General features: G+C 34.0%; 1 protein-coding gene across 1 annotated transcript in view; it reads left to right on the forward strand.

Moving 5' to 3' along the window:
- Positions 1-9,842: 9,842 nt before the first annotated feature.
- Positions 9,843-27,616, forward strand: part of CUNH11orf65 (chromosome unknown C11orf65 homolog) — a 30,669-nt gene continuing 12,895 nt past the window's right edge. Inside the window, exons 1-2 of the mRNA XM_046467128.2 lie at positions 9,843-9,923; positions 18,928-19,020. Coding sequence (XP_046323084.1) covers positions 9,843-9,923; positions 18,928-19,020 — 174 coding nt within the window. The remainder of the gene's footprint in view (positions 9,924-18,927; positions 19,021-27,616) is intronic.

Raw genomic sequence — 27,616 nt, forward strand, 5'->3', positions numbered from 1 at the left:
AAACTTGTTCTGAATGTTTTATTTTTGTACTAAATTTAATTTTGTAATTTTAAAGAACAATTTTTTTAATTTTGTAGTTTTTAAAGTTTAATCTTCAAATTGTAAAACATATCTAAATTTGTCATGCTAACTACTTTCAAGTGTACTGATCAGAGGTATTAAGTACATTCATGTTATTGTATAGTTTTAACAGTTTTTAAATTTTAAACCCAGTTTCTACTAGATTAAAAATTATAGGGGCTCAGGATGTGGCTCAAGTGGTAGTGCGCTAACCTGGCATGCGTGAGGCACTGGGTTAGATCCTCAGCACCACATAAAAATAAAATAAAGATATTGTGTCCACCTAAAAAAAAAAAAAAAAGCTAAAAAATAAATATTTTTAAAAAATTGTAAGTACATGTAATGTTTCCATAACCATATTTTTACATTATTCATGGTTACTCTGTATGACTGTAGCAAAGTAACTACATAAAAGGGAAATAAAGCTCATTCGGCTTATTATGATTATGATAATGTTTTTAAAGAATTCTGGAAGCTCAGTGAGCTACTGAGATAGCTTACAGGTTATTTCTTCTGTACAAATGTTTTTTATAGGAAAATTTTTCTCCCTAAATGGTCATCTTCTTTACACGTTTTATTAACATGCATAAGCATAGGTGGGAAATAGCAGAACTGGGTAGTCCTGAACAAGATTATTTTACATTACAATAATTCATCACTAATAACACTGCCAAAGTATCAACTCGTAGGTATTTAAGCAAATCAAACTTGCATAACATATGCAGTATTTGTATAAAGTTATTTGAAAACTCATCTTTTTAAAAAAGTCATATTTTCAATTTAAAACTATTTTAGGCTTTGCCATTTTTTTGGTGATACTGAGGATTGAACTCAGGGCTGTGTGCATACAAGGTAAGCTCTCTACTAATTGAGGTATACCCTCAGCTGGTGTGTGACTTATTCTTAACCCCACAGAAAACCTGTCAAATCGCTAGGATTAATTTTCTTACTTACAAAGAAATTAATTAAATAGATGTTTCCACTGTATTTCTTCAACATCTTTAAGATTCTTCGTTGAAGTGACCAGGCTTTGTAGTATATGGACACCAACTTCATAGACACTTACTTTTGATTTCCCTTCTCAAATCCCTGGCCTCAAAACCCCTAACAATCTAGGTGAGAGCCCCTAACTGGCCTGGGACTCGGAAAGGCAGCGGGTGGAGGAATGACCAAGGCTGGGGGTTGGGCCTAGGAGGCGGGACTAAAGAGGTAGGCGGGGCCAGACAGAACGGAACTGGATTTGCATCATTTCCTGCTGCTTGGTTGCCACCGAAGCAGAGAATCCGCACTGGGGCTATTGGCCCGTGAGGGGCATGGTGTCCCCTCCTCTCCGTGATTACCACTCCTCTTCCCCTCTCCAAGGTAATTGGATTGGTACTCTCCAGTTTCAGGGCCCTAAAAGGCCCGCCCCCTTGGAGTCTCTGTGATATCATGCCCTTAAGGAGGTTTCTTTCCTTCTACTCCTTTGCGGGAACCTCTTCCAAGACGCGTCTTTTTCCTGCCCTCGGTGAAGTTGAGTCCTCTGGTTGAAAAACCCTCCCTGCCTGCCTTGCGCATCCACAGAGCCCCGCGCCAGGCGCCGGCTGCAGAAGAAATATTTGTTAACATTTGCTAAACACTTTTTCTGGACTTTTTTTTTTTAACCCATGAAATACCTTTAGGCCATTTCACAGAAATATTTAGAGATGGAAAAGGAGAAAGGCGTTTTAAAGGAGTAGGTTGGTATAAAGGACCACAGGTAAAAAGGAAAAGTGAAATTTTAGAACTGATGAAGAGCATGAAACATTTGTTTAGTCAACAACATTTAGTTGAGAGAACAAAATAGGAAGTATAGATTCTGATCCCAGCAAATTTTAAGATTTTTTTTTACACCTTTTAAAATAAAGGGCAACTCCAAACATCCTGTGAGCTTTTACTCACGAAGTCTAAAAATAGATATATTGGCATCATGATATATTATAATAAAAGTTGTTGACTTGGGATAGTGTCTCCTAAGTTGATAAAGTACTTGGAAAATCTTTAAATACCTCATTTACAATCTTTAGTGATTTTTAAATAAATAAATAGCTCACTATTTGAGTAATGGGTTAATACTACTTTTTTTTAAGAGAGAGAAGAGAGAGATAATTTTTTAATATTTATTTTTCAGTTTCGGTGGACACAACATCTTTATTTTATTTTATGTGGTGCTAAGGATGAACCCAGTGCCCCGCGCATGCCAGGCGAGCGCGTTGCCGCTTCAGCCACATCCCCAGCCCCACTACTTTTTAACATCTTAAAATTTGTGAAATATTTTCATACTTGTTACTTTACTTGGAGCCTCACAATATCTGTATGAAATTTCTTTTTTAATGGCTCTTATTTTTTACTTAAGGGCAGCAACTTTCTGTTCTGGACTGTGTCCTCTTATACCTACTCAAAAGAATTTTACCTTAAATTTGTCACCCTTGAAACTTTTATTTCTCCCCCTCTACCGGATCACACATAACAGCATCTTTACTTGTTTTAATATCACCCATATTAAAAACAAAAAAAACTCGATTCCATTCCCACCCTTTCCAGCTACCAGCCCATTCATTATTATACTTATTGTCTCAACTTTCCCATTTTCTCAACCAACTTCAGTCTTTTTTCTCCTGCTACTTCACTTAAACCATACTAAAAATGATCACAGGTAACTTTATGTGACCAAATTATTTGTTTATTTTCAATTTACTTGACCCCCCAGCAACATTTGATGCAAATGAGCATTTTCTTTCTTGAAATATGTGGAACTTCATCCTTCCTCAGTGATGTGACAATTTCTGAGTAATTTTGAATACTGTTATAATGTTGACATATACAACACATTTTTAATCTGCTTTACTAACATTTTTCCACCACCACTACCACCCCCTTTTTTTATGCTGGGATTGAATTCAGGGGCCACTGAGCTACATCCCCAGGTCCTCCTTTAAAAAAAAAAAAAAAAAATTTTTTTTTTTTTGAAACAGAGTTCTGTAAGTTGCCCAGGCTGACCTTGACATTGCAATCATCCTGTCTCAGCCTCCTGGATAGCTTGAATCAGGTGTGTACCACTGCACCTGGCTCTCCATATTTAAGTCTAAGCAACCAAGAAAACTACAAATCAAGTACTGATTTGAGACATTTAACAATTTCTATGATATAAATATTCTCCTCCTGGCCCAATTTCAGTATACCACATGGCCTCAGGAATTGAAAAGAGATGGGCAGTATTGCATCATTAAATAGCATTTCTTCCATGTAGATCCAGTACTGGTTCTCAACTGTGGCAATGTCTGGAGACATCTTTGGTTGTCACAACTGTACTACTGGTATATCTGGTGAACTGATACCATACACTGAACAGTCCCCACCAAATGCAAATTCAGCCCCAAAATATCAATAGTGACACATTAAGAGACCCTGAAGCAGTCATAAATAACCTCAAGGAAAATGTTCACAGTAGTAGTAAACTGTAGCAAAATAATTAGTAAGTGGTGAGTTTTTATAGGTTTAATTTATGATTATCATTATTTATGGCTGAGCAATTAATTTGGTTCTTTCCATTTTCTTTTACACCCCTTCAGAGACATTTTTTTTCTTTTTTTGATACTGGGAATTGAACCCAGGGGTGCTTTACAACTGAGTTACATCCCAGTTCTTTTATTTATTTCATAAGATGGAGGTCTTGTTCAATTGATGAGGCTTATGATCCTCCTGTCTCAGCCTCCTGAGTTGCTGGGAATACAGGCATGTGTTGCTATCATGCCTGGCCAGAATGAAACTTTAAAAATATAAATTAGATTATGTTTTTAGAGTATTGCTTTTGTAAAAGAAAATTACTAGGAAATACCCACAAAGATATGCAAATTTATAAGCCAACTGATCATGTGTTTATATACCACTTTATTGTCAAATTGCTATGAAAGTTTGTAACTACTCTCAATTTCTTTTTTGTTTTTATTCATGTGTTATAGTTGTATGTAATAATGGGATTCATTTTGATACAATTATAAATGCATATAACATAATTGTTCTATTTCAATCCCCAGTACTACTTCTTTTCTCTCCCTCCCCCTGATATGCTCCCTCAATTCTACTGGTCTTCCTTCTGTTTTTTTAATTGATATATTATACACAAAAGTGGAATTCATACATTACATAGCATAGTCAATTTCATTCCTCCTCAGGGAATTTTCACCTAGAGATTGAGATAGTAAACATGTTCAGTAAATAAGGACATTAATTCTTCCAAAAGGACTTATTAACTTACTGTTTTGGCAAACTCTAAATACTCTGAAGCCTATATTACTGAAGACAGAAGTATGTGCAGAAAGCCTGGGTGAAATTATTTAGAACAAAGTGCCCCACATGTAACACAGTCAATTAAAAGGAATTTTTTAAACCCAATGTTAAATTTACCTACAAAATTGGATATATATTTGGGAAAATGCTCAAGTTTTTTTTCTAAATTAGCAATAATGCTAATAGATGATATCAAATATATGTACATGTGTTGCTTTACGCATCAAAACCAATCACTATGCATTAATGACAGAGAAAAATCACATAGTTTAGTTCTTGGAGAGACTATTAGAAGACCCACTGTAATCCTAATACCCTACTTATGTTTAGATTTTTACTTTTGTAAAATCTAGAATTAAGCAATCCTTTAGAAAATTTTTGGGTATAAATTGGACAAGATTTTTTAACAAAAATTTAGTCAAAATTTTTATTTTTTTAATGAAGTCATATATCTAAACTATATGCACATTGTGGGAAAAGACCAATCAATATAAAAGTATGCAGAATATAATGTGTTTTATTCCTGAACTTAGATTTCATAATCTGCTGGATCCTCCCCCGATGTATCAATCTCAGCAGTTTATTTTATTCCCTTCCAGAGAAAGTCAGTGCAAATATGTATGTGCATACCTTTTGTCAAAGCAGTCTGAAAAGCTAACAAAAATAGTTGCATGTGTACACAAGTATACGTATATAGATAATTCATTTTGGATTTGTAACAGAAAAAAACCTGAATGTCCAATAATGGAGGAAAGAGTAACATATCCACACCCAGGAATACTATGCAACTACAAAAGAATGAACAAAATCTATATGCATTAACATGGAAAAATTTCCAACACAGATTAAGTTAAAAAAATATGTATAGTTTAGGGGCTGGGGCTGTAGCTCAGTGGTAGAGTACCTGCCTAGCATGCATGAGACACAAGGTTTCATCCTCGGCACCACATATAAATAAACAAATAAAATAAAGGCATTCTGTCCATCTATAACTACAAAAATAATTTTTTAAACATGTATAGTTTGATCACATTAATGCAAACAAAACTATATGTGTTCATGTACATGTGGCTATATAAGATGTATATATAAAATATGAATACATACTTGTGTATACAGTGTGTTTGCACATACGTGTATTTTTTTTAACTTTTAATTGTTGATAGACATTTATTTATTTATTTATTTATTTATGGTGCTGAGAATCGAACCCAGTGCCTCACACATGCTAGGCAAGCGCTCCACCACTGAGACACAACCTCAGCACCAGTATTTTCAAAGATATAAGAAAATGTCTGGAAGAATCACATATCAACAGATATGACCTTTGAAGAATGCACTCCTCAAAGAAGAGAAGGGAGTGGATGATTTTTGCTTTTTTCTTTATAGTTCTATTGTTTGAATTTATCTGTTATTTACATCATAACTTTTAAAGTAAACATCTATATAGTATCATGAATAATTTTGTATTTTAAATGTTAATGGGATGTTAGGGAAAGATATCTACCAGTATCTTGAATGCTACTATTATTATTCTATGGTCTTTTGTGTATAAATAAACTGTATTCTGTATTCTTTCATTTTTTCCATTGAAAAAGAACATGGACAAGAAAACTAAGGTGTAATAATGACGTGAATTCCATGTCTTAAAACTCATTATAATTATCTCTTTGTCTCACATTTTAAATTTGAAATTTTGGGTTTTTTATGATAAATCTAAGATGGCAAAGCTGTCTTCTGTATTTGTCTCTTTTAATGTTATAGCGACAATATTTTTAAAAATTATGGGGCTGGGTTGTGGCTCAGTGGCATAGTGCTTGCCTCGCACATGTGAGGCACTGGGTTTGATCCTCAGCACCACATAAAAATGAATAAACAAAGATAAAAAAATATTTTTAAAAAATTATTAAAACTACCAGGTGTGGTGGCGCACACCTGTAATCACAGCAGCTCAGGAGGCTGACAGGAGAATTGTGAGTTCAAAGCCAGCCTCAACAATAGCAAGGTGCTAAAGCAACTCAGTGAGTCCCTGTCTCTAAATAAAATACAAAATAAGGCTGGGATATGGCTCAGTGGTTGAGTGCCCCTGAGTTCAATCCCTGGTACAAAAAAAAAAAAATTACATTGATTTTTTTCCCCCTGAAGTGTTATATAATACATAGATAAATTATATTTCTCTACCTGATGGCTAGAAAGTATATTTGTCAGAAAAGTATTCTTTGATCAAAATTAACAAATCTTTTACCACCCCCCATAGTATTTTTTACTCTCATTTGTTCTAATAGTTATTTGTAAATTTAAAAAAGTAAGTGTGCTTGAAATATTTAGTTACATTGGTGAGGTTTGGGGTTGTGTTTTTATACGGGGGATTGAATCCCTAGGGGAACTTAACCACTGAGCAACACCCCAACCCTTTTTAATTTTTTATTTTGAAATAGGGCCTCACTAAGTTGCTGAGGCCCTCCTTAAGTCGCTGAGCTGGCTTTGAAGCTTTGAACTCGCAATCCTCCTGTCTCAGTCTCTCAAGTTGCTGGGATTACAGGCATGTGCCATCACACCTGGCTCTAGTTACATTAGTTTTTTAAATAGAATAATGCACATGAATAGTTATTATTTTGGAAAATAATTTGTATTGTCATAATGGATGTGATTTATTGAGTGGTTTTGGTAGGCCAGAAATCGTACTAAATGCTTCACCTGTATTATCTGATTTAACCTTCACAATTCAATGCGGTAGTACTGTGAGTCCTCATGTTTTACAAATAAGGAAACTGAAGTTTGAATAAATTAAGTAACTGTGCAAGATTACACAGCTAAGTAAGAGGTAGAATTTGTTGCTTTAAACCCTGGAGGGGTGGTACAGCCTGTAATCCCAGCACTCAGGAGGCTAAAGCAGGAGAATTGATTAAGCCCAGGAATTTGAGACCAGTGTGGGCAACAGAGAAATCCTAACTCAAAAAGCAAAAAACACTGGTCTGACTTACTTCAAAGACCAAAGACTTAACTTATCTCCTTATGCCTTCTGCCACAGTCCGGCCGCAGCAAAATAACCCCGGGGGGTGACACGAGCAACTTGTGTACATTGATACAGCAGGAGTGGGAGCCCTTTATTGTAGGACAGGAGCAGTATTTATACATTCCACACAGCGTATCTAATTAACATAAACTAGATACAGCAGTCAACCAATCAGGAATCTCCACACTTAATGTCTCACTGGCGTTACTTCACAAACCACTCCCTCTGGCATTTTGCCAGGCATCATCCAGACTTGTTTACAGACTCTAACATTTCTCTGGCAAAATGCCAGGTGCCATCCTGACTTGTTTATAGACTCTAACAGCCTTCTATATTGTAAAGACTCTTTGTACGGAAAGAAAAAAAAGACAAATTACTTCTCGTGGAGAACCTTCTTCTTACTCTTAAAAAAAATTCAATTATAAAAAATTGACAATATACACAGAAAAACATCTTTAGTTTTAAAATCTCAAATGATTTCAAACATCAGAGAGAATAATAGATTAAGAAAATATATAAATAGGTTTTTCTTTCATTTTTTTCTGTAAATGGTATATGTTTAGATAGTTTTACTGTTTGGTCTCTGCACCTCTAAATACAATGCATATATTAGATGTGTATATGTTTAAATCAGGATTTTGGCACTTGTAAATACATATTATTCATTTATAAGCAACAGTTCAAAATTTTAAAATTTTAAGCAGAATTTAAAATTCATATGTCTCCCTGTCTTCAGTGCAGCACCCTTTTTCTTTATATTTGACCTTTAGAGTATTGTGCCCTTTATAAAGTAAATTCAAAAAGTTGTAAAACTGAAATAGCCTTTGGAATTAATTTATTGCATTTACAAATGTTGAAACTGAAGCCTAAAGATGTTAAGCTGTTTGTCCAAGGTTACATTAAATAGCAGCATGAACTAAATCTAAACCACATCTTTAGTCTCAACTTCATCAGCATTCCTTCTATGGTTTAGTGTAAGAAAACTACCGAAAGCAATGAGTTACTTGTAAATTTTATGTATACCTCTTCTCAATATATACAGTGAAAAATGAGTAAATTTGTACATAATTTATATAACCTACACAAATGAAAATTCTTGCTCTTCTTTCTCTCTTTTGATTACATTGGAGCAATACTGGAATAGTCTTAATTTTCGATCTAACCATTTAATTTTGAAGGAGATGCTTGTTAGGGTAATAAATATTTAAGCAGCACAGATATGAATTTAGCTTACTGACATTTCTTAAGGGAGTCTGTTATAGTTTGGATCTAGAATGTTCCCTAAGGTCTCATGTGTTCAGAAGTGGGGCTTTGGGAAAGTGATCATCAGATCATGAGTGCTTTATCCTTGTCAGTGAATTAATCTATTGATGGCTGAATGGACAACAGGGAGGTGGCATCTAGTTGGAGAAAGCAGGCATTGGGGATATACTTTGGAAAGGTTCCTTTCTTCTCCCTCTCTGCTTTCTGACTGGCATGAGACAAGGAGCTTTCCTCTACCATGTCCTTCTACCATGATGTTCTACCTTGCCTTAGGCCCAAAGAAATGGAGGTGGCTGACCATAAACTCAAACCTCTGAAACCATTTGTTAAAATAAATCTTTACACCTCGAAGTTGTTCTTGTCAGGTATTTTGGTCACAGTGATGAAAATATGACTAACACAGTCAAAAACTAGAATATCTTTCTGACTTTTATTATTAATTCTTTATGGTATGAATAAAAATTGTGAATTAGAAATAGTGATTTTGTTTTGCTCCTTAATAGTAAAGCTTCATTTAAAAAATAATGTATGATTTATTAAATAGTCAATGTGGTTAAGGGCTATACTGAAAAAGTCTTCTATCACCTCTAATTCTAGATTAGAAGCCTATCCAACTTTGGGAATGTATCTGTTTCTCTGCATATTAAGAGAACTTTATTTCAAGCAAACAAGAAAGTATGTAAAGACCATGGACTTCCACAACAGACTGGAGTTCAGTTCAATACTGGCTTTGTTACTACTTGATCTTAAGCCTTTAGTTCAGTCTTCTCATCTCTACTATAAGCATATTAATAAACTCTGCTATTTAGTGTCCTTGTTGGGATTAGAAATAATAAATTGGAACAAAATTAGATAATCAATAATAAGAGACTACTTTTTATTTTAAATATTTTTTAAAGAGAGAGAGAGAGAAAGTACTTTTTAGTATTTATTTTTCAGGTTTCAGTGGACACAATATCTTTATTTTTTTATGTGGTGCTGAGGATCGAACCCAGGGCCCCGAGCATGCCAGGCAAGCGTGTTACACTTGAGCCACATCCCCAGCCCTATTATAAATATTTTGATACCAAATCTCATTTTTTCACTCATACAACTCTATTAAATTTCTGCTGTATTCTAGTGTCAGTTTCATAGTAGAGTATAGAAAATGATTTTAAATAAATCCTTTGTTTTTTTTTTATTTTAGGACTTTCAAATGCCTGGGAAAAAAGAAATAGAAAATATAAGGAAAGAAAGGGCTGCAGAAGTCATTCAGAGGGCCTGGAAAAAATTTCTTGTGAGTTTATTTAGCATCTTTATTGAGATTATAACTTATATGTCATAAAATTAACCTGTGTAAAGTGTAGAATTCAGTAGTTTTTTTAGTTTTTCAGGTTTTGTGTTTTACTCTTTACTTTAAAAGCAGACTTTAAATTTCAGAAAAACACAATTATTTTGTTAGTTTCACAAATATTAAGTTCCTCAATGGAACTAGCCACTTTGATAATGGCTGCTATCAGTAAAAGTATCACTAATAGGCTCATTTGACCTTCACCTCTAAATGTTTTTTTGACTAGGGAATCAGATTTGTGACATATTTACCCTTGAGGAGCCTGTAGTTTAATAATATATTGCATTTGGATTAAGGTGTTAGTTACTTATTGTACTCCTCCTTGGGCAGAGTTGGTCTCATAGTTGTGAGGAATATTCCAAGTTGGCTTACCTGATTGGGTGAGAGCTAAGAGCTAAAGTGACTTCACTTTTTTCTCTCTAATAGCAGCTATACTTGATCTTTCCTGGCGATTCTATGTGAAGTTTTTTGTGGCTCTGTTTCTAGCACATAAAAACACCTTTGTATCAGTTAATCAAATGTTGTAAAATAGCTTCTATTGTTTACCTCTTTTGTTTCTAAAAAAGCCATAAAACTTAAACTGGGGCATAACTATGTTGACTTCCAACACTAAAACAGTAATTTTCTTTTAAAATATTTCTTTGTGTCTGTCAACAGACTCACAATCTAGGCTTAAGCATTATCGTTTGCAACTTTTTTCTCCCACACCCAACTGGCCATGTGACTTTGAATAATTATGTAATCCTGTCACTGCTAGGCATTTCACAATACATTCTTGCCTTAAAGGGGCTACAGCAGAGAAACCAAGTATAAAAACAAATAAGTGTGTGTGGATTCATATTCTGAGCACACATTTTTTTAAATCTTCTATCCTTCCACAATCCCATTGATATGATGTATGTAGAAGGTTAATTCATAACAGACAGAAGGAATTTCATAAGCAGATTAGAAATATTATCTAACTTCTGAAAAACCCAAAATAGAAGGTAGCATGATGTTGGAGGAAGCTGGGTAGAAGCACTTGCCGAGATACACTTCAAGGGGGTTCCAGTGAAGGAACTGGTTTGTAATGGAAACCAAATAAGGATATGAATTTAGAGTCAGCAACTTAAATGATAGATTGGAGTAATATTGATATTTTCATGATAATCCATATAACATAGATATTACATGATATCCTGTGAACCTGGGATATCTTTTCATTTATTTCTTTCTTCTAAAATAGTTTTTGGCATACAAGTCTTTTACATCCTTGGTTAAATTTATTCCTAAGTATTTTTGGTAACTATTACAAGTGGTATTGTTTCTTAATTTGTTTTTTTGATAGTTTATTGCTAGTATTTAGACACTACTATTTTTGCGTGTTGATTTTTTTTGTATCCTGCAACATTAATAAATTCATTTATTCTAATGCTTTCTGATGGAATCTTTAGAGTTTTCTACATATAAAACCATATCAACTGCAAATAAAGACAATTTAACTTTGTATATTTCCAATTTGGATTTTTATTTTTTAAATTTTTTATCCCTTTTTTTATCTTTTTTTTATTAGTTGTTCAAAACATTACAAAGCTCTGGACATATCATATTTCATACATTTGATTCAAACGGATTATGAACTCCCATTTTTACCCCATATACATATTACAGATTCACATCGGTTACACATCCACTTTTTTACATACTGCCATACTAGTGTATGTTGTATTCTGCTGCCTTTCCTATCTTCTACTAACCCCCTTCTCCTCCCCTCCCCTCCACTCCCATCTTCTCTCTCTAACCCATCTACTATAATTCATTTCTCTCTCTTGTTGTTTCAAGCTTTTTATATCCTATGTAAAGACTATTTTAAACAAAATATATTTGTAACTAATTTTGTTTAATCCTAAATAATTTTGTCTTTCAACTAGTATGTTTAGATCATTAACATTTATTATAATTACTGTACTACTTGGCTACCACCTTGCTGTTTATTTTTCCTGTCTGATGTGTTCTTCCTATGTTCCCCTCCTAATTTTGCCTTTCTTTTTATTAAACATTTTTGATATCCCATTATGTTCTTCTGTATCAACTTTTTAATTGTTTTGGTTGATTAAAAATGTCTATCACTTGTTTGCTGTTTCTTCTATTGAGAGGTGAATGACAGTCTTTTCCACTGAATCTGGATTATTTTAGTGACTTGCTTTATTGCTAAAACCAATAAAAGAGAACACAATGTTCTGGGACCTCTGAGTGGACCTCTTGAGTCTATTTCATAAAAGCATTGCAGTGTCAATGTCTCTGTCCTGAATCTTATGACCATGTAAGATAAACAACTGACCAGAAACTGCCATGCTTGAAGGGAAGCCCAAGCTTTCTCAGAGAAAGGCTGGCTACAGAGATGAATGATTGGCCATTACCAGCTGTTTCAACTATTTCAGCTCAGTTATCAGATAAGTGAAAAAACGTCTTTGATATTCCATCTTTAGCAAATTAAGTTGGCAAAGAACCAAGAGAAGTAACATGACAGCTAGAATTGTGGTCACCGAACTACTGCCCCAGTTGAGTCATCCCAGTCATTTCCAGGTGTTTCAGTCATCATAGCTGAAGTCTGTTCCTGTGGAAGTCAGAAAAGACTGTCCTACTGATAGAAGGAACTTACCTCAATATTATAAAGGCTGTAAATGGCAACTCCAAAGCTAATATTATACTGAATGGAGAAAATCCGAAAGCAGTTCCTCTAAAATTAGGAACAAGACAAAGATGTCCATTATTATTACTTCTATTCAATATAGTTTTCAAAACTCTAGCTAGAGAAATCAGTGAAAAGAAGGTAATTAAGGGATAAAAATAGTCTGACACTTATTTTCCCTTTTGCTAATGATATGATCCTATGTCTAGAAGAGCCAAAAAACTCTACCAGAAGACTTCTAGAGCTGATAAATGATTTCAGCAAAGCAGCAGGATATAAGATCAATACTTATCAACCCAGATGATAAGTCAACCCAGATGCCTGTCAGTGGATGAATGGATCAAGAAAATGTAGTATATGTACCCAATGGAGTTTTATTCAACCATGAAGAAGGATTAAATTGGGCTGGGGTTATAGCTCAGTGTTAGAGCACTTGTCTAGCATGTGTGAGGCACTGGGTCCATCCTCAGCACCACATATAAGTAAATAAAATAAAGGCCCATCAACAAGTAAAATTATATATAAAAATGTACATGCATGGAATTGTGGCCTTAGCTGGTAAATGGATGGAAATGGAGAACATAATGCTAAGTGAAATTAGTCAAAAAGTCAAAGGTTGAATGTTTTCTCTCATGTGGAAGTAAGAGAAAAATAAGGGAAAGAAGGGGGAATCAGATACCATAAAGATATAGGGAAGATCAGTAAAGTAGAAGATCAAGAGGGAGGGAAGGAACAGGAATTGAAGTCAAATTCCATGCATGAATGATTTTGTCAAAATGAACCCAACCACTATGTATAACTATAATGCTCTTAAAAAAAAAAAAAAAGAGTCCTGGTACTATGCCCTACCAGTATAACCCATAACCATGGCCCATATTGTGAGTATAATTAAACAATGGTTGTTTAACACCACCACTAGTTTGCTATACCTTAATAGATCTTTAGAATACTTACATATTCTTTTAGTGTGTTTCCCTACTATTTGCCCTTGATTAATTAGCGTTTGCCATAAATTAGTACTTTCCAGTTAATATAAAAATCTCAACAAGTTATGCCCTTCCCCTTTGTTCTGTTGTTATATAATTCACTTATATTTTGGTTTGAAACATTAGGAACACATTTTTATTCTTGTTTTAAGTAGTGCTTATTTTTATTTTGCTAAAGTATATATATCATAAAATTTACAATTTTAGCCATTTTAGGCATATAAGATGTATTGATGATGTTGTACACCCATCCTCACCATCCATTTTCAGTACTTTTTTACCATCCCAAACAGAACTTCTTACACCCTTAAATAATACTGTCTTACTAACACTGTCTTACTCTCCAGACCTGCCTGGGTAACCTCTATTCTACTTTGTCTTTATTAATTTCCTATTTTTGGTACCTCATATAAGTAAGTTTGGGGTTTTATGTGTTTGGTTTTGTTTTGTTTATCCATTCATCTGTTAATGGCCATTTGGGCTGTTTCTAGTTTTGAGCTACTGTGAATGATGCTGCTATGAAAATTCATATTCAAGTATCTGTTTGAGCACTTTTTTTTGATTGCTCAAGGAAATTTTATTTGTAAGAGCCAAAAAGTACAAAGGAGGAAAATGTTGTCAATGTGATGAAATCCATTTAGTTACAAATTCTGTTTCTTCATATTTAAGACAAAAATTTTAGTAAAATATTTTTACTGTAGTAATGATGAAGTATTGGTTTTATTGATTCATTTCAAGGCTGATCTTCTCAATAAACCTTTTTTTTTTTTCATTTCAAAGAACACCCTGTTGCTATATTGTTTCCAAAGTTACAATGATATCAAGGTACAATTATATGGATTTTTAAAATTAATTTCTTTTATTTATATATGACATTATAATTCATATTACACATATAGAGCACAAATTTTCATATCTCCGGTTTTATACAAAGTATATTCATACCAATTCATGTCTTCATACATGTACTTTGGATAATGATGTCCATCACATTCCACCATCATTTCTAACCCCATGCCCCCTCCTACCCCTCTGCCCTATCTTTTTTTAAAAATCCTTTTGGGTATATATCTAAAATTCAAATTGCTGTGTCAAATTATAATACTATGTTAAACTTTGTGAGGGAACCACCAAACTGCTTTCCATAGTTGCTGTACTATTTTACATTTCTCTCAGTAATGTACAAAGTTTCTAATTTCTGTACATCTGCTGTAACCAGCACAGTTAAACTAGCAGTTTTTGGCTAGGGGCAATGGGAGATTGGAAGAAATAAGACTCATGAACTCAGATTGTGAAATAAATAGCTGGGATTGGGTAGAACGCTGCTCTCTGATGGAGAAGCAGGTCTGAAGAATTACACCAGCAATCTTTATTATATATGTCTCATTAATCAGATTAAAGACTATGTAAGCATTATTCTTTGTATTCATGAAAGTTACAGAGTTAGCAACATAATGCAGCTTATTCCTCAGTTACATTCTACAGTTGCAATGTGCAATGTTAGGAGCTTATATAGCTCTTAAGAAAGTCCATTATTAAAAGTTACTATTATATGGGCAGGTTCAGCAGCAGGGAGCTGGTGAAACATTGTGGTTGTCTTAGAGAGGGAATTTCTTCATTCCAAGGAGCTGAGTGCCTGAGAGCAAGGCTGAGGCTAATCAGACTCTAGCACAGAGCCTCCCCATGGAGAGCATCCTGCATCTTTGCACAGAAACTTTCCCAGGTACCAAGCATGCCACTGCCATGAAGTCATCAGGGACACCAGTCTCAGACACTAGTCTCCCAATCACTGTCACCGCTCTCCACATACATCCTTGCCAATACTTTTTATTTTCTGTTTATTATTCTGTTTTATTTTTATAATAGTCATTTTAGTTGATGTTAAGTAGAATCTCAGTGTTGTATTAAAAATCTTTATTTATTTTTATGTGTTGTGCTAAGAATTTGAACCTAGTGCCTCACACATATGATGCAAGTACTCCACTACCGAGCCACAGCCCCCAGTGTGGTTTTGATTTGCCTTTCCTGATGCCGAGTATTTTTCATGTGTTTATTGGCCATTTGTAACTTCTAAGTAAAGTCAACATTAAAATGATTAAATTTTACAATTTAATTCATAACATGAAGCAAACCTCACATAAGCCAAAACATATTCACCCCCTTCCCAAAAGAAACTTTATCCATCTTTGGATCATTTTTCTTCCTGTTTTTGCTGAGCATACTCTTCCTATGGTATCTTATAAATTCAATACTAGATGTAAGGTTAAAGACATATTAATTTCTTATTACTGCTGTAAAAATTGTCACAAACCTAGTGCTTTAAAAAACAAAGCTCTCCTAAATCTCAGGAAATAATGCCAAAAATTAAAAAATGGAATGATATCAAATTAAAAAGCTTCTGCACAGCAAAGCAAACATGTGAAGGGAGAACCTAAAGAATGGGAGAAAATCATTGCTACCTATTCTTCTGACAGAGGATTAATAGAACTCAAACTTTACACCAACCATCCCCCCAATTAACAAACAAGGAAATGAATTAAACAGACACTTCTCAAAAGAAGAAATATACACGGCCAACAAATATATGAAAAAATGTTTAGCATCCTTAGCAATTAGGAAATGCAAATCAAAACTACACTGAGATTTCATCGTACTCCAGTCAGAATGGCAGTCATCAAAAATATAAACACTAATAAATGCTGGAGAGGATGTGCAGAAAAGGAATACTTTTACACTGCTGGTGGGATTGTAAATTAATACAACCACTATAGAAATCAGTATGGAGGTTCCTCAAAAGACTAGGCATGGAACCACCATATGACCAGCTATATATTCCAGTCTCAATATTTATCCTGAAGAATTAAAAGTCAGCACACTATAATGATATATGCATACCCATGTTTATAGTCACACAATTCACAATACCTAGGTGTTCATAGATGGATGAATGGAAAAAGAAAATGTTTCCTATATATGTACAATGGAGTTTTATTCAGCCACAAAGAAAAATGAAATTGTCATTTGCATGAAGATGGATGGAACTAGAGACCATTATGTTGAGTGAAATAAGTCAAATTCAGAAGTTCAAGGGTCATATGTTTTATATGTGGAGGCTAGAGAGGAAAAAGAGGAAAAAGGAAAAGAAAGGTGGGGACGAATCTCATGAAAATCCAAGGGATAGCAGTAGAGGAAAAGGGACCAAGGGATGGGAGGTGGCAAGGGAGGGAAGAAGTGATATTGGCCAAATTATATTGTTATATTGTATACATGTACAAATATGTAATAACAAATCCCATCATTATCTCAACTACATTGCACCAATAAAAAAGTGGGAAAATTTTTTCTTACATTTCTGGAGGTAAAAAGTCTGAACATTTTAACTGGGCTAAAATCAATATGTCATGAAGACTGTCTGCTTTCTGGAGGCTCTAAGGACGAAATTGTTTTCTTGCCTTTTACAGCTTCTAATGGTTCTTACATCTTAGCACATGTTCCTCCTCCATCTTCAAATCCAGCAATGACTTTGTCAATTTTTTTTTCACATCACTCTGACACTGACTCTTCTTCCTCCCTGCTTTCACTTACACAGACCCTTAGGCAGACCTTAATCATATCAGTCTAATCTTCCCACATTACAGTCATCTTCAGGTTTTTTTAATAGACAGGGTCTCACTTAGTTGCTGAGCCTGGCCTTGAACTTGTGATCCTCCTGTCTCAACCTCTCTAGTCTCTGAGATTACAGGCATGTGCCACCATGCCAGGTGCTAATGCAATATTAATTGCTCCTTTTCATATAACTTACTTTCAGAATCCTGGGATTAGGATTGAGCATCTTTGGGGTGAGCATTATTCTGATAACTATACCATCATTAGCATACCTTACATTCAGTTGAAAGGATATTGGCAAGAGAGAAAAGAAAGAAAAAAAATTGGTTAATATTTATATATAAATATAAAAAGGAAATGCTGATAAATACTAGTTTCTGAAAGTGATTATGATATTTTTAACTTTATTCTTCTGCTCACCACTCCATATTTCCTTTTCTTTTTAAAAAATATTTAATTTTTAGTTGTAGTTGGACACAATACCTTTATTTTATTTATTTATTTTTATGTGGTGCTGAGGATCGAACACAGGGCCTCGAATATGCTGGGTGAGCACTCTACCACTGAGCCAAAACCCCAGCCCCCATATTTCCTTTTCTTTAGGAAGTGCCTCAGCTGGTTGTGGCTCCTTATCTGGGAATTGATCCAAACCTTTATTTCTGAAGGCAGTAGGTCATTAGCAATTCTACTTATATTAAGTTATGCATTAGTAGATAGCTATAATATAGTAATCTACATATTTATAGGATACTAGTCAGATTTTGAGCCATAATTAAATTTTCTTGTTTACCCATTTTGGCATTTTACTTGGTGGAGCTATGTATTCTTTTCAGAAAGAATACTAATTGTTTGGACATGGGCTTCTCCATTGTCCATAAACAATTGCAATAGGGCTTCATACTGTTATGTTGATACTATGTATTACTTCACTTTGAATTTATTTTATGTAACTTAACATAAACAAATAGGGGAGGCAGGGAGTTTACCAAGAATTGCTAAGGGGCTTTCAGGTGGACAAGATATGAGGGGAGGATTACCCAAGAAACAGTTTTCCAAGATAGAAGAATTACGTAGGGTTGATTGAGTAAATTTGCACAAATGGGAAAAGCAGATGGTTTTGTAAATCAGGGGAATTACTTTGGGAGTAAGGGGGATTCTGTAGTGTTAATAACTTAATGTTTACTGGGCTCTTTCCTGTGCCAGGAACTATTCTAGGTGCTTTACAATATTAACACATTTATTCATCATCATTGCTTTGTGAAATAATCACTTTCATTCCCACTGTATACATGAAGAAACTGAGCACAGTAGATGTTAAGCAGCTTGTCCTGGGTCCTTGTCTTAGTAAGTATAAGAGTTGAATACAGATAATATTATGCTGTATTCAGTTTTCTTAACCAGTCAACTACATTTTGTTTTTCTCTTAGATTACTCTGAAGAGTAAACAGAGGTGACTAACCAAAGTTTTGGCTATTTTATTTACAGCCCATGGTGATGCAATTGTAAATTTAAGGGTAAAACTCTTTATGAGAATAATGCCAACATTAACTGGCTTATCAAAGCTAACCCTGAGTGGATAATATTTCCAAAAATCCAACTAAAGTTCATAAAATCTGTATTTATAGTTTTTATTTTTGCCCTAATTAGGCAAACAGCAAATTACAAAATCTTATGTTTGAACCTTTAGAATGTTGCTGTATTTCAACACTTTAAAAGTCTGATTAATTTAAGAAGACAAGGAGAACCACATCAGATAGTAAAATATATTAATCCTAAAGAGGTAAGGACATTATTTATTTATTATAACACCTTATCTTTTTCCTTAAAATATATGAATACTTTATCAATTCAGTATGTGCATACTTGTTTTATTAAACCCTTTTATTGAAATATTATGTACATGCAGAAACTTCATAAAGTATATAGTTAAATGAATCATCTCCCAGATCAATGTTTTCATACTCCAAATTGCCTCCTTCAGATGCCCTGAAAATTACTGCCAATGCTTCCTTCTAAAAAGTGAGCACTAATCTAACATCACACTTTAGATTCCCATTTTTGAACTACATATGAATAGAATTTCATAGTACGCTTTGGGGTATGCATTTATTCATTCAACGTTGTTTCAATATGAAAAGAATTATGAAGATGATGACAGTGATAGTTGTACAACATTATGAATGTATTTAATATCACACTTAAAATGGGTAAGATGGTAAATTTTATGTGTACATAATAAAGTTAGGAGGGGCAGAATTAGTAAAAATTTGACTTTTTACAATGCCACTTTTATAATAAATCAAGAGGTAGTTTATGTATTTATTTGTTCCTGAGTTTTCTACTCTGTTCCATTGGTCTATTTTTCTACTCTGGTCTTAACTACAATAGCTTTATAACAAGTCTATTCTATGATAGAGTTCTCCAATATTATAATTCTTCTTTGAGAAGACTCCTCCAGGTTATTCTTAGATGTCTTATATTTTCATGTAAACTTTTTAATTTATTAATCTCCAGCCTCCTACTCTAGTCTATTAGTGGAGTGACAATGATGAAATAGGGACTCTAAGAGCAACTGTCAGAATCAACCTTATCAGAACTCTGAAATCTAAATTTAAATATTTATTTTTTAGTTGTAGTTGGACACAGTACCTTTATTTTATTTATTTATTTTTATGTGGTGCTGAGGATTGAATTAGATTTCAGAACTCTGAAATCAAATAATTTAAAAACTTAAAAGGGGGCCTTTTCTAATGAAAGTAAAGGTCACCAAATCTTGTTAAGAAAGCATTCCAGGCTGAGCAGTGGCACATGTCTGTAATCCCAGATACTTGGGAGGCTGAGGCAGAAGGAGCACAAGTTTGGGAACAGCCTTCACAACTTAAGAAGCACCCTGTCTCAAAAACAAAAAGTAAAAAAAAAAAAAAAAAAAAACAAAAAAAAGCACTGGGGATGTAGCTCAGAGGTAAAGGGTAAAGAACCCCTGGATTCAATCCTCAGTACTAAAAACAAAACAAACATTGAGGTGTTTTTTGCTTACCCATCTAAGGTCCCCATTCTCCAACTTGGCAGCAGCCAGGAAAACAAAAGGCCCAAATTTCTGGGGTGGCTTACGAGAACCAGGATTCAAAATACAGAGATGGTTCACAAAAACTGTAGTTGTGATTTATTATCTACCTGGCAGTTCCCAAGGGACCTGCAAGAGTCTTGCCTTTGTTTCAGCATTTTCACACAGTCCCAGATCCAGTATTTAGTCATATACTACCTGCAACTAAGGGATAGCAGACAAAGCAAGAACAGGAAGACTCAAAAGTTGGGAAGGAGTAGGCAAAGGAAAATGATACATAGAGATGTCTGATAAAATAGAGAATTTAATAAAGAGAAAAACTAGTGGTTGCCAAGGCCTGTAAACAAGGAAGAATGAGGAAACAACTGATTAATGGATATAGGGTTTCCTTTTGGAGTGAAGAAAATATTCTGCAAGTCAATAGTGGCTATACAACATTATGAAACAACTAAATGTCACTAATGGTACATTTATGTTATATTTTACCACAGTAAAGGCTGTTAAACACCTATTGAGATTTTTAATTGGTATTGTATTGAATATTTAGATCAATTCGAGGAAAACTGACATCATGACAATATTGAGAGCTTTAATCCATGAACTTTTATGGGAAATGTGAGATGGGCTGCTCAAATCTGTCTTCACAGATGGATTTACTACTCGGTTTGGGGTATTATAGACAGCAGACAGCCTCCTGCTGGCTGTGACCATCTTCAGTTTCTCCATTTTCTGCAGAGAACTGCTTTCATGTTAAGTCAACTGTTTCCAGGGCAACCCACATCCAGGGACCAAGCAGAGTGTGGTAGGTGGGCAGAAGGGTATTAAAGGTCTTTGTGATGTGGACAAAATTCATTTTAGAGCTCCCTGCATGATTGGCCCAGGTTTTGTGGGGCTTGCATTGCAGTTCAAATTCTTCCTTTGTCCAGTTCATCTTTCTTCTCCTTATTTCATAGATTGTTTGTTGACCCACAGTAAACCTGTGACACCCAAACTTCATATCAGCACTTTCTTCTGGAAAATCCATTTGGCCACATTATTTACTTTTTATGTATTTTTTTATCAATAATGTTTTATAGTTTTCTGTATAGAGGTTTTACACATCTTTTATTAGACTTATACCTTATTCTTTGCTCCTATAAATGGTAATTACAAAATTTTTGATTAACATATAGAAAGATAATCAATTCTTATATATTAGCTTTGTTTCCAGTAATTCTATAATCCTCATTTATTAATTGTAATAATTGGAACATGAATTATTTTGGAGTTTCTATAGAAAAAATATCATGTTCAGATATTTTCCCCTTTCTTAACATTATGCATCACTTATTTTTCTTTCTGCATTGAGTAGAACCTTAAATAATGATTGATAGAAATGATGACCTTTGTCTCATTTTCAGTATTTTATCATTAAATAGGAATTGTGCTACTGAGTTGTTTTGTAGAAACCTTTTATGTGATTAAGAAAGTTTCCTTCTTTGTTAAGCTACAATCATTTTTTTTTAAATCCAAGAATGATTAAGTTTTCAGAGACATTTTTCTGCTTTAATTGATGTATTATTTTTCTTCTGTTTCTTTTGTTAAGTTTCCTAGAATACACACATTTTGGTCATGTCTTTTTAAGTATCCCCAAATATATACAGTTGGCTAATATTTTGTTGAAATTTTTACATGTATGTTCATGTAGAACATGTAATTTACTTTTTTGTACTTTTTTTGTCAAGATTTTTGTGTCAAACTTAGCTGGCCTCCGAATATTCTCTCTGATACGCATATGCTAACTCACAATAAGTGGGAGGTGAGGATGGGAGTTCACTGGGATAGACAAAGGGGAATGAAGGGAAGGGAAGGTGAATGGGAATAGAGAAAAGACAGTAGAATGAATTGGACATACCTTTCCTATGTTCATATATGAATACAGGAATGGTATAACTCCACATTTTAACTTGTACAGCCACAAGTATGGGAACTTACACTCCTATGTACGATGTCAAAATACATTCTACTGTCATGTATAATTAAAAAGACCAAATAAAAAAAGTTTAAAAACAAACAAACCTTAGCTGGCCTCCTAAAACAGATAGGAAAATGTGCCTTCTCCACTTATTTTCTAGATTTAGTTTTTACATTAAATGTTATTTTTTTCTTAAAGGAGGATAATAAGTACTTACCAGTGAAGCCATCTGTGCCAGAAGTTTTCTTTGTGAGATTTTAAATTATAAATCCAATATATAGTTAAAGGTGTATTCTTATTTTGTATTTATTCTTCTGCTAGCTTTGATAGGTTGTATTCTTCTATGAAGTTGTCCATTTAATCTAAATTTTCAAATTTATTAAGGTTGAAGTTAAAATTGCTCATAATATTCTCTTATGATCTTTCTAATATTTTAGAATCTATAATAGTTTTTTAAATTTTTATTCCTGATAATTTGTCTTTTCTTTTTTGACCAATTTCACTTTATTAGTCTTTTCAAAGAACCAAATTTCAGCTTTATTTTTCCTGTCTATTGTTCATGCCTTTCTGACTTGTTTTCTAGTTCATCATGTCCTGCTGTTTCTTATTTCCTTCTTTATAATTTCTTTGAATTATATTAACTGTTACTTTTCTAACTTTTTTGAACTGAATGCTGAACTTATAATTTCCCACTGTATTTTGTAGTTGAGCCCATAAATTTTAACTTAAGCATGCTTTTAGCTGCAGCTTACATACTTTCAAATTTCTACTTGAATTTCTAAAGTTATTTCGAATTGTACTTTTTTTTTTCTCTTGGTACTAGAGACACTTAACCACGAAGCCACATCCCCAGCCTTCTTTATTTTTCAGTTTGAGACAGGATCTCGCTAAGTGCTTACGGCCTTGCTAAGTTGCTGAAACCAGCTTTGAACTTGAGATCCTCCTGCCTTAGCTCGCAAGCCTCTAGGATTGCAAGCATGCACTATCACACCCAGCTAGAATTGTACTTTTAAAATTGAGGAATTACCAAGTTATCTCTTTATTACTAATATTTATCTTAATTGCATTGTGACTTCAATCTTTTCATGTCTATTTTTGTAAATTTTTATCTAGACATAATGTATTCTTTAGTTGGGCATAATGTATTGATGTGAATTAAGTCAATTTTTCAATTACGTTGATGAAATTATCTGTGTGGTAATTTAGGTAGGTAAGGCACACTGGAGGAGTTGGATGATCATTGGGGGCATGCCCTGGAAGAGTTGATCTTCCCTCCAGCCTCTTCCTCCAGCCCCCTGTCTCTGCTTCTTGGCTGTCATGAATGGAGTGCTCTTCTCTTTGCCTTTTCTCTATCATATTCTGCCTATTCTTGAGCCAAAAGAAATAGAGTTAACCCACCATGGACTGAACCTCTGATACCAGGAGCCAAAATAAACCTTTCCTTCTCCAAATCGTTGTTGTTAGGTATTTTGGACACAATGATGAAAACCTGACTAACATACCTGATAACATATACGGTTGAGCATCTTTTCATATGCTTACTGTATATCACTATTGGTAAGATATCTTTATAGATATCTTTTTGCCCATTTTTAAATCAAGTTTTTCATTTTCTCATTTTGGAGTTTTTAGAGTTCTTCACATGTTTTCAATACCAGTCCTTTATTAGATATATATTTTGAAAATATTTTTTCCCTAGTCTATGGCTCATCTTTTCATACTATTTGTAATCTTCACAGAGTAGAACTTAATTTTAAATTTTACTAAGGTTCATCTATAATATTTTCTTCCACATGTCATAACTTTGGTGTTGTATCTTAAAAAAAAATTGTCACCCAACCCAATTCATTTAGATTTCTTCTTAATATTTTATAAGATTTGTATCATATTCCTTTTTTCCTCCAGTTGCATTACCACCACTTCTTAAAATTAAATTATTGGTTTATTCTAATTTGTTATACATGATGGCAGAATGCAATTCATTTCATATTACATATATAGAGCACAATTTCTCAAGTCACTGATTGTACACAAAGTATTTTTACACCATTTGAGTTTTCATACATGTATTAGGGTAATGATGTCTAACTCATTCCACCATCATTCCTACCCCTTTGCCCCCTCCTTTCCCCTCCCTCTCCTTTGCCCTATCTAAATTTTCTCCATTCCTCCCATATCTCCCCCACAAGGCCATTATGAATCACCATCCTCATATCAAAGAAAACATTCAGCCTTTGTTTTGGGGGGATTGGCTTGCTTCACTTAGCATTATAGTCTCCAATTTCATCCATTTACCTGCAAATGCCATGATTTTATTCTCTTCAATGCTGAGTAATGTTCTATTTGTGTATATATACCAAAGTTTTCCTATCCATTCATCTACTGAAGGGCATCTAGGTTGGTACCATAATTTAGCTATTGTGAATTGCACCACCATTTATTGAAGACATTTTCTCCGTTGAATTACTTTTTCTTGTTTTTCAACAATCAGTTGACTATACTTATTCAGGTCTATTTCTGGGCTTTCTCTTCTGCTCCATTCATGTATTTGTTTATCTTCTCACCAATATCACATTGTCTTGATTGCTTTTGCTTAATAGCAAGTCTTGTGATATTGGGTAATGTCAGTTCTCTAACTTTGTTATCTTTTACTATTGCTGTGACTGTCCTCCTGCCCCAGCCTCCCAAGTAACTGTTTGTTTGTTTCCTAGCTTCTTTTTTAAAAATATTTTTTTTAGTTGTTGATGGACCTTTATTTTTAAAAAATTTATTTGCATGTGGTGCTGAGAATCGAACCCAGTGCCTCATGCATGCTAGTCAAGCGCTCTACCACTGAGCCACAATCCCAGCCCCTTTTTCTAGCTTTTTAAGGTGGAACATTAGATTATTGATTTCAGATCTTTCTTGTTTTCAACATATGAATTCAATGCTATAAATTTTCTTCTAAGCATTGTTTTTGCTATATTTTGAAAATTTTGATAAGTTCTTTTCTCACTTAGTTCTAAGTACTTTCTAGTTTTTATTATTGTATTGTAGACTTCTCATTGAACATATTTTTTTATTTATAATACCCAGCATTTGGTATTTTCCTCTTGTCTTTCTATTGCTGATCTTAAACTTATTAAGGTATGTTTCATGACTCAGATATGGTCTATCTTGGTATTTCTTCTGTATAAGCTTGAAAAGAATATTCTCAGGTAGATTCTGCTATTAGATGAAGTGTTATCAAGTAGATCTAGTCAATTATGGTGCTGTCACGGTCAACTGTGACCCTACTGATTTTCTGCCTACTGAATCTGTCATTTATTAGTAGAGGAGTATTGGTATCTCCAGCTATAATAATGGATTCCTCTGTTTTTCCTTATAGTTCCATCAATTTTTGCCTCATATAAGTTTATGCTCTGTTAGGTTTATACACAGGGATTTTTATGTCTTCTTAGAGAATTGACCACTTTATCATCATGTAATGCTTCTCTTTAACCCCCAAAGTTTTTCTTGCTCTTAATTCAATTGTTTTTTAAATTGGTATAGCTGCTCAGCTCTGATTTGATTGGTAGTGTCATATATTGCCACAGCACAATCTCTCAGCCTGGTTGTTAATTCAGGAAAGACCAGCAAGAGGCCAATAGGGAATTGAGAAACAAGAGGCACACACACAGAGAAAGCTGGGGGACATTACCCTCTGATAGAGGAATAATGATTCAGAGCTAGTACAACACATTTTTTTTTAAACATGTGAAACAGCATTCTTGATTGCTTCTTGGTTACATGGAAATGAGTACATTAAAAAGTTCACTGTGGGGCTGGCATTGTGGCTCAGCAGTAGAGTGCTCGCCTAGCATGTGCGAGGCCCTGGGTTCGATCCTCAGCACCACATAAAAATAAATAAATAAAATAAGTGTATAGTGTCCAACTACAACTAAAAAATAAATATTTTTTTTTAAATAGTTCATTGTTAGTTTTGTTTTTGAAACACAAAAATTCCCTTCACTGCTCACCCAAATCACACAGACATTTTGTCTGTGATGCATCTTTTGTCTTTTCTGTAACCCTTTATTCATATCCCCATTAGCCTCTCTCTCTCTTTCTCTTTTATTTCTTTTCTTTTTTGTGATGCTGGGGATTGATTGAACTCAGGGCCTTGTGTGTTCGAGGCAAACACTCTACCAACTGAGCTATATCCCCAGCCCCCCTATCAGCTTCTCTTACCTGTGCTCTTACTTCATTCCAAACTTCCTTTCACCATCTCTTAAGGTCTAGTGCATTTCTATTCCTGAACTAGCTTTTCTTTTTTTAAAAATTTTTTAAAATTTATTCCAATTTGTTATATATGACAGCAGAATGCATTATAATTCATATTCACATATAGAGCTCAATTTTTCATATCTCTGGTTGTACACAAAGTAGAGTCACACCATTCGTGTCTTCATACATGTACTTAGGGTAATGATGTCTATCTCATTTCACCGTCTTTCCTACCCCCATGCCCCTTCCCTTACCCTCCCTCCCCTTTGCCTATCTAAAGTTCCTCCATTCCTCCCATGCTCCCTCCCCATCACTATTATGAGTCAGCATTCTTATATCAGAGAAAACATTCAGCATTTGTTTTTTTAGAATTGGCTTACTTTGCTTAGCATTATATTCTCCATTTATTTACCTGCAAATGCCCTGATTTTATTCTCTTTTAATGCTGAATAATTTTTCATTGCCTATATATACCACATTTTCTTTATCCATTCCTTTGTTGAAGAGCATCTAAGTTGGTTCCACAGTTTAACTATTGTTAATTGTGCTGCTATGAACACTGATGTGGCTGTGTCTCTGTAGTATGCTGTTTTTAAGTCCTTTGTGTATAGATGGAGGAGTGGGATTGCTGGGTCAAAAGGTGGTTCCATTCCCAGTTTTCCAAGAAATCTCCATACTGCTTTCCATATTGGCTGCACCAATTTGCAGACCTACCAGCAATGTATGAATGTGCCTTTTCCCCCACATCCTCACCAACACTTATTGTTGTTGGTATTCTTAATAGCTGCCATTCTGATTGCAGTGAGATGAAATCTTAGAGTAGTTTTGATTACATTTCTCTAATTGCTAGAGATGTTGAACAAAGCACTACAATGTAGAAAACCTATTATATGTAATACTTACAATTTTTAAACCTGGGTTTTTGATTTAACAAAACCTAATTAGGAAAGATCATCTGGTGTTGAACTTGGGTTGACCAATCATCTTTCTTTTCCTGAATTTATAAAATAATATTTTATATGTAAATCATATATGACTTAATGATGACTTAATTTTTATGAATAATAAGTTGCTTGACTTTTATATTTGTATGTAGTATAGAAAGGAAATAGT

The sequence above is a fragment of the Marmota monax genome, unplaced genomic scaffold (assembly GCF_021218885.2).
Source record: "Marmota monax isolate L192 unplaced genomic scaffold, Marmota_monax_Labrador192_F-V1.1 WCK01_AAM20220418_F8-fsc00045, whole genome shotgun sequence".
Classification (NCBI taxonomy): domain Eukaryota; kingdom Metazoa; phylum Chordata; class Mammalia; order Rodentia; family Sciuridae; genus Marmota; species Marmota monax.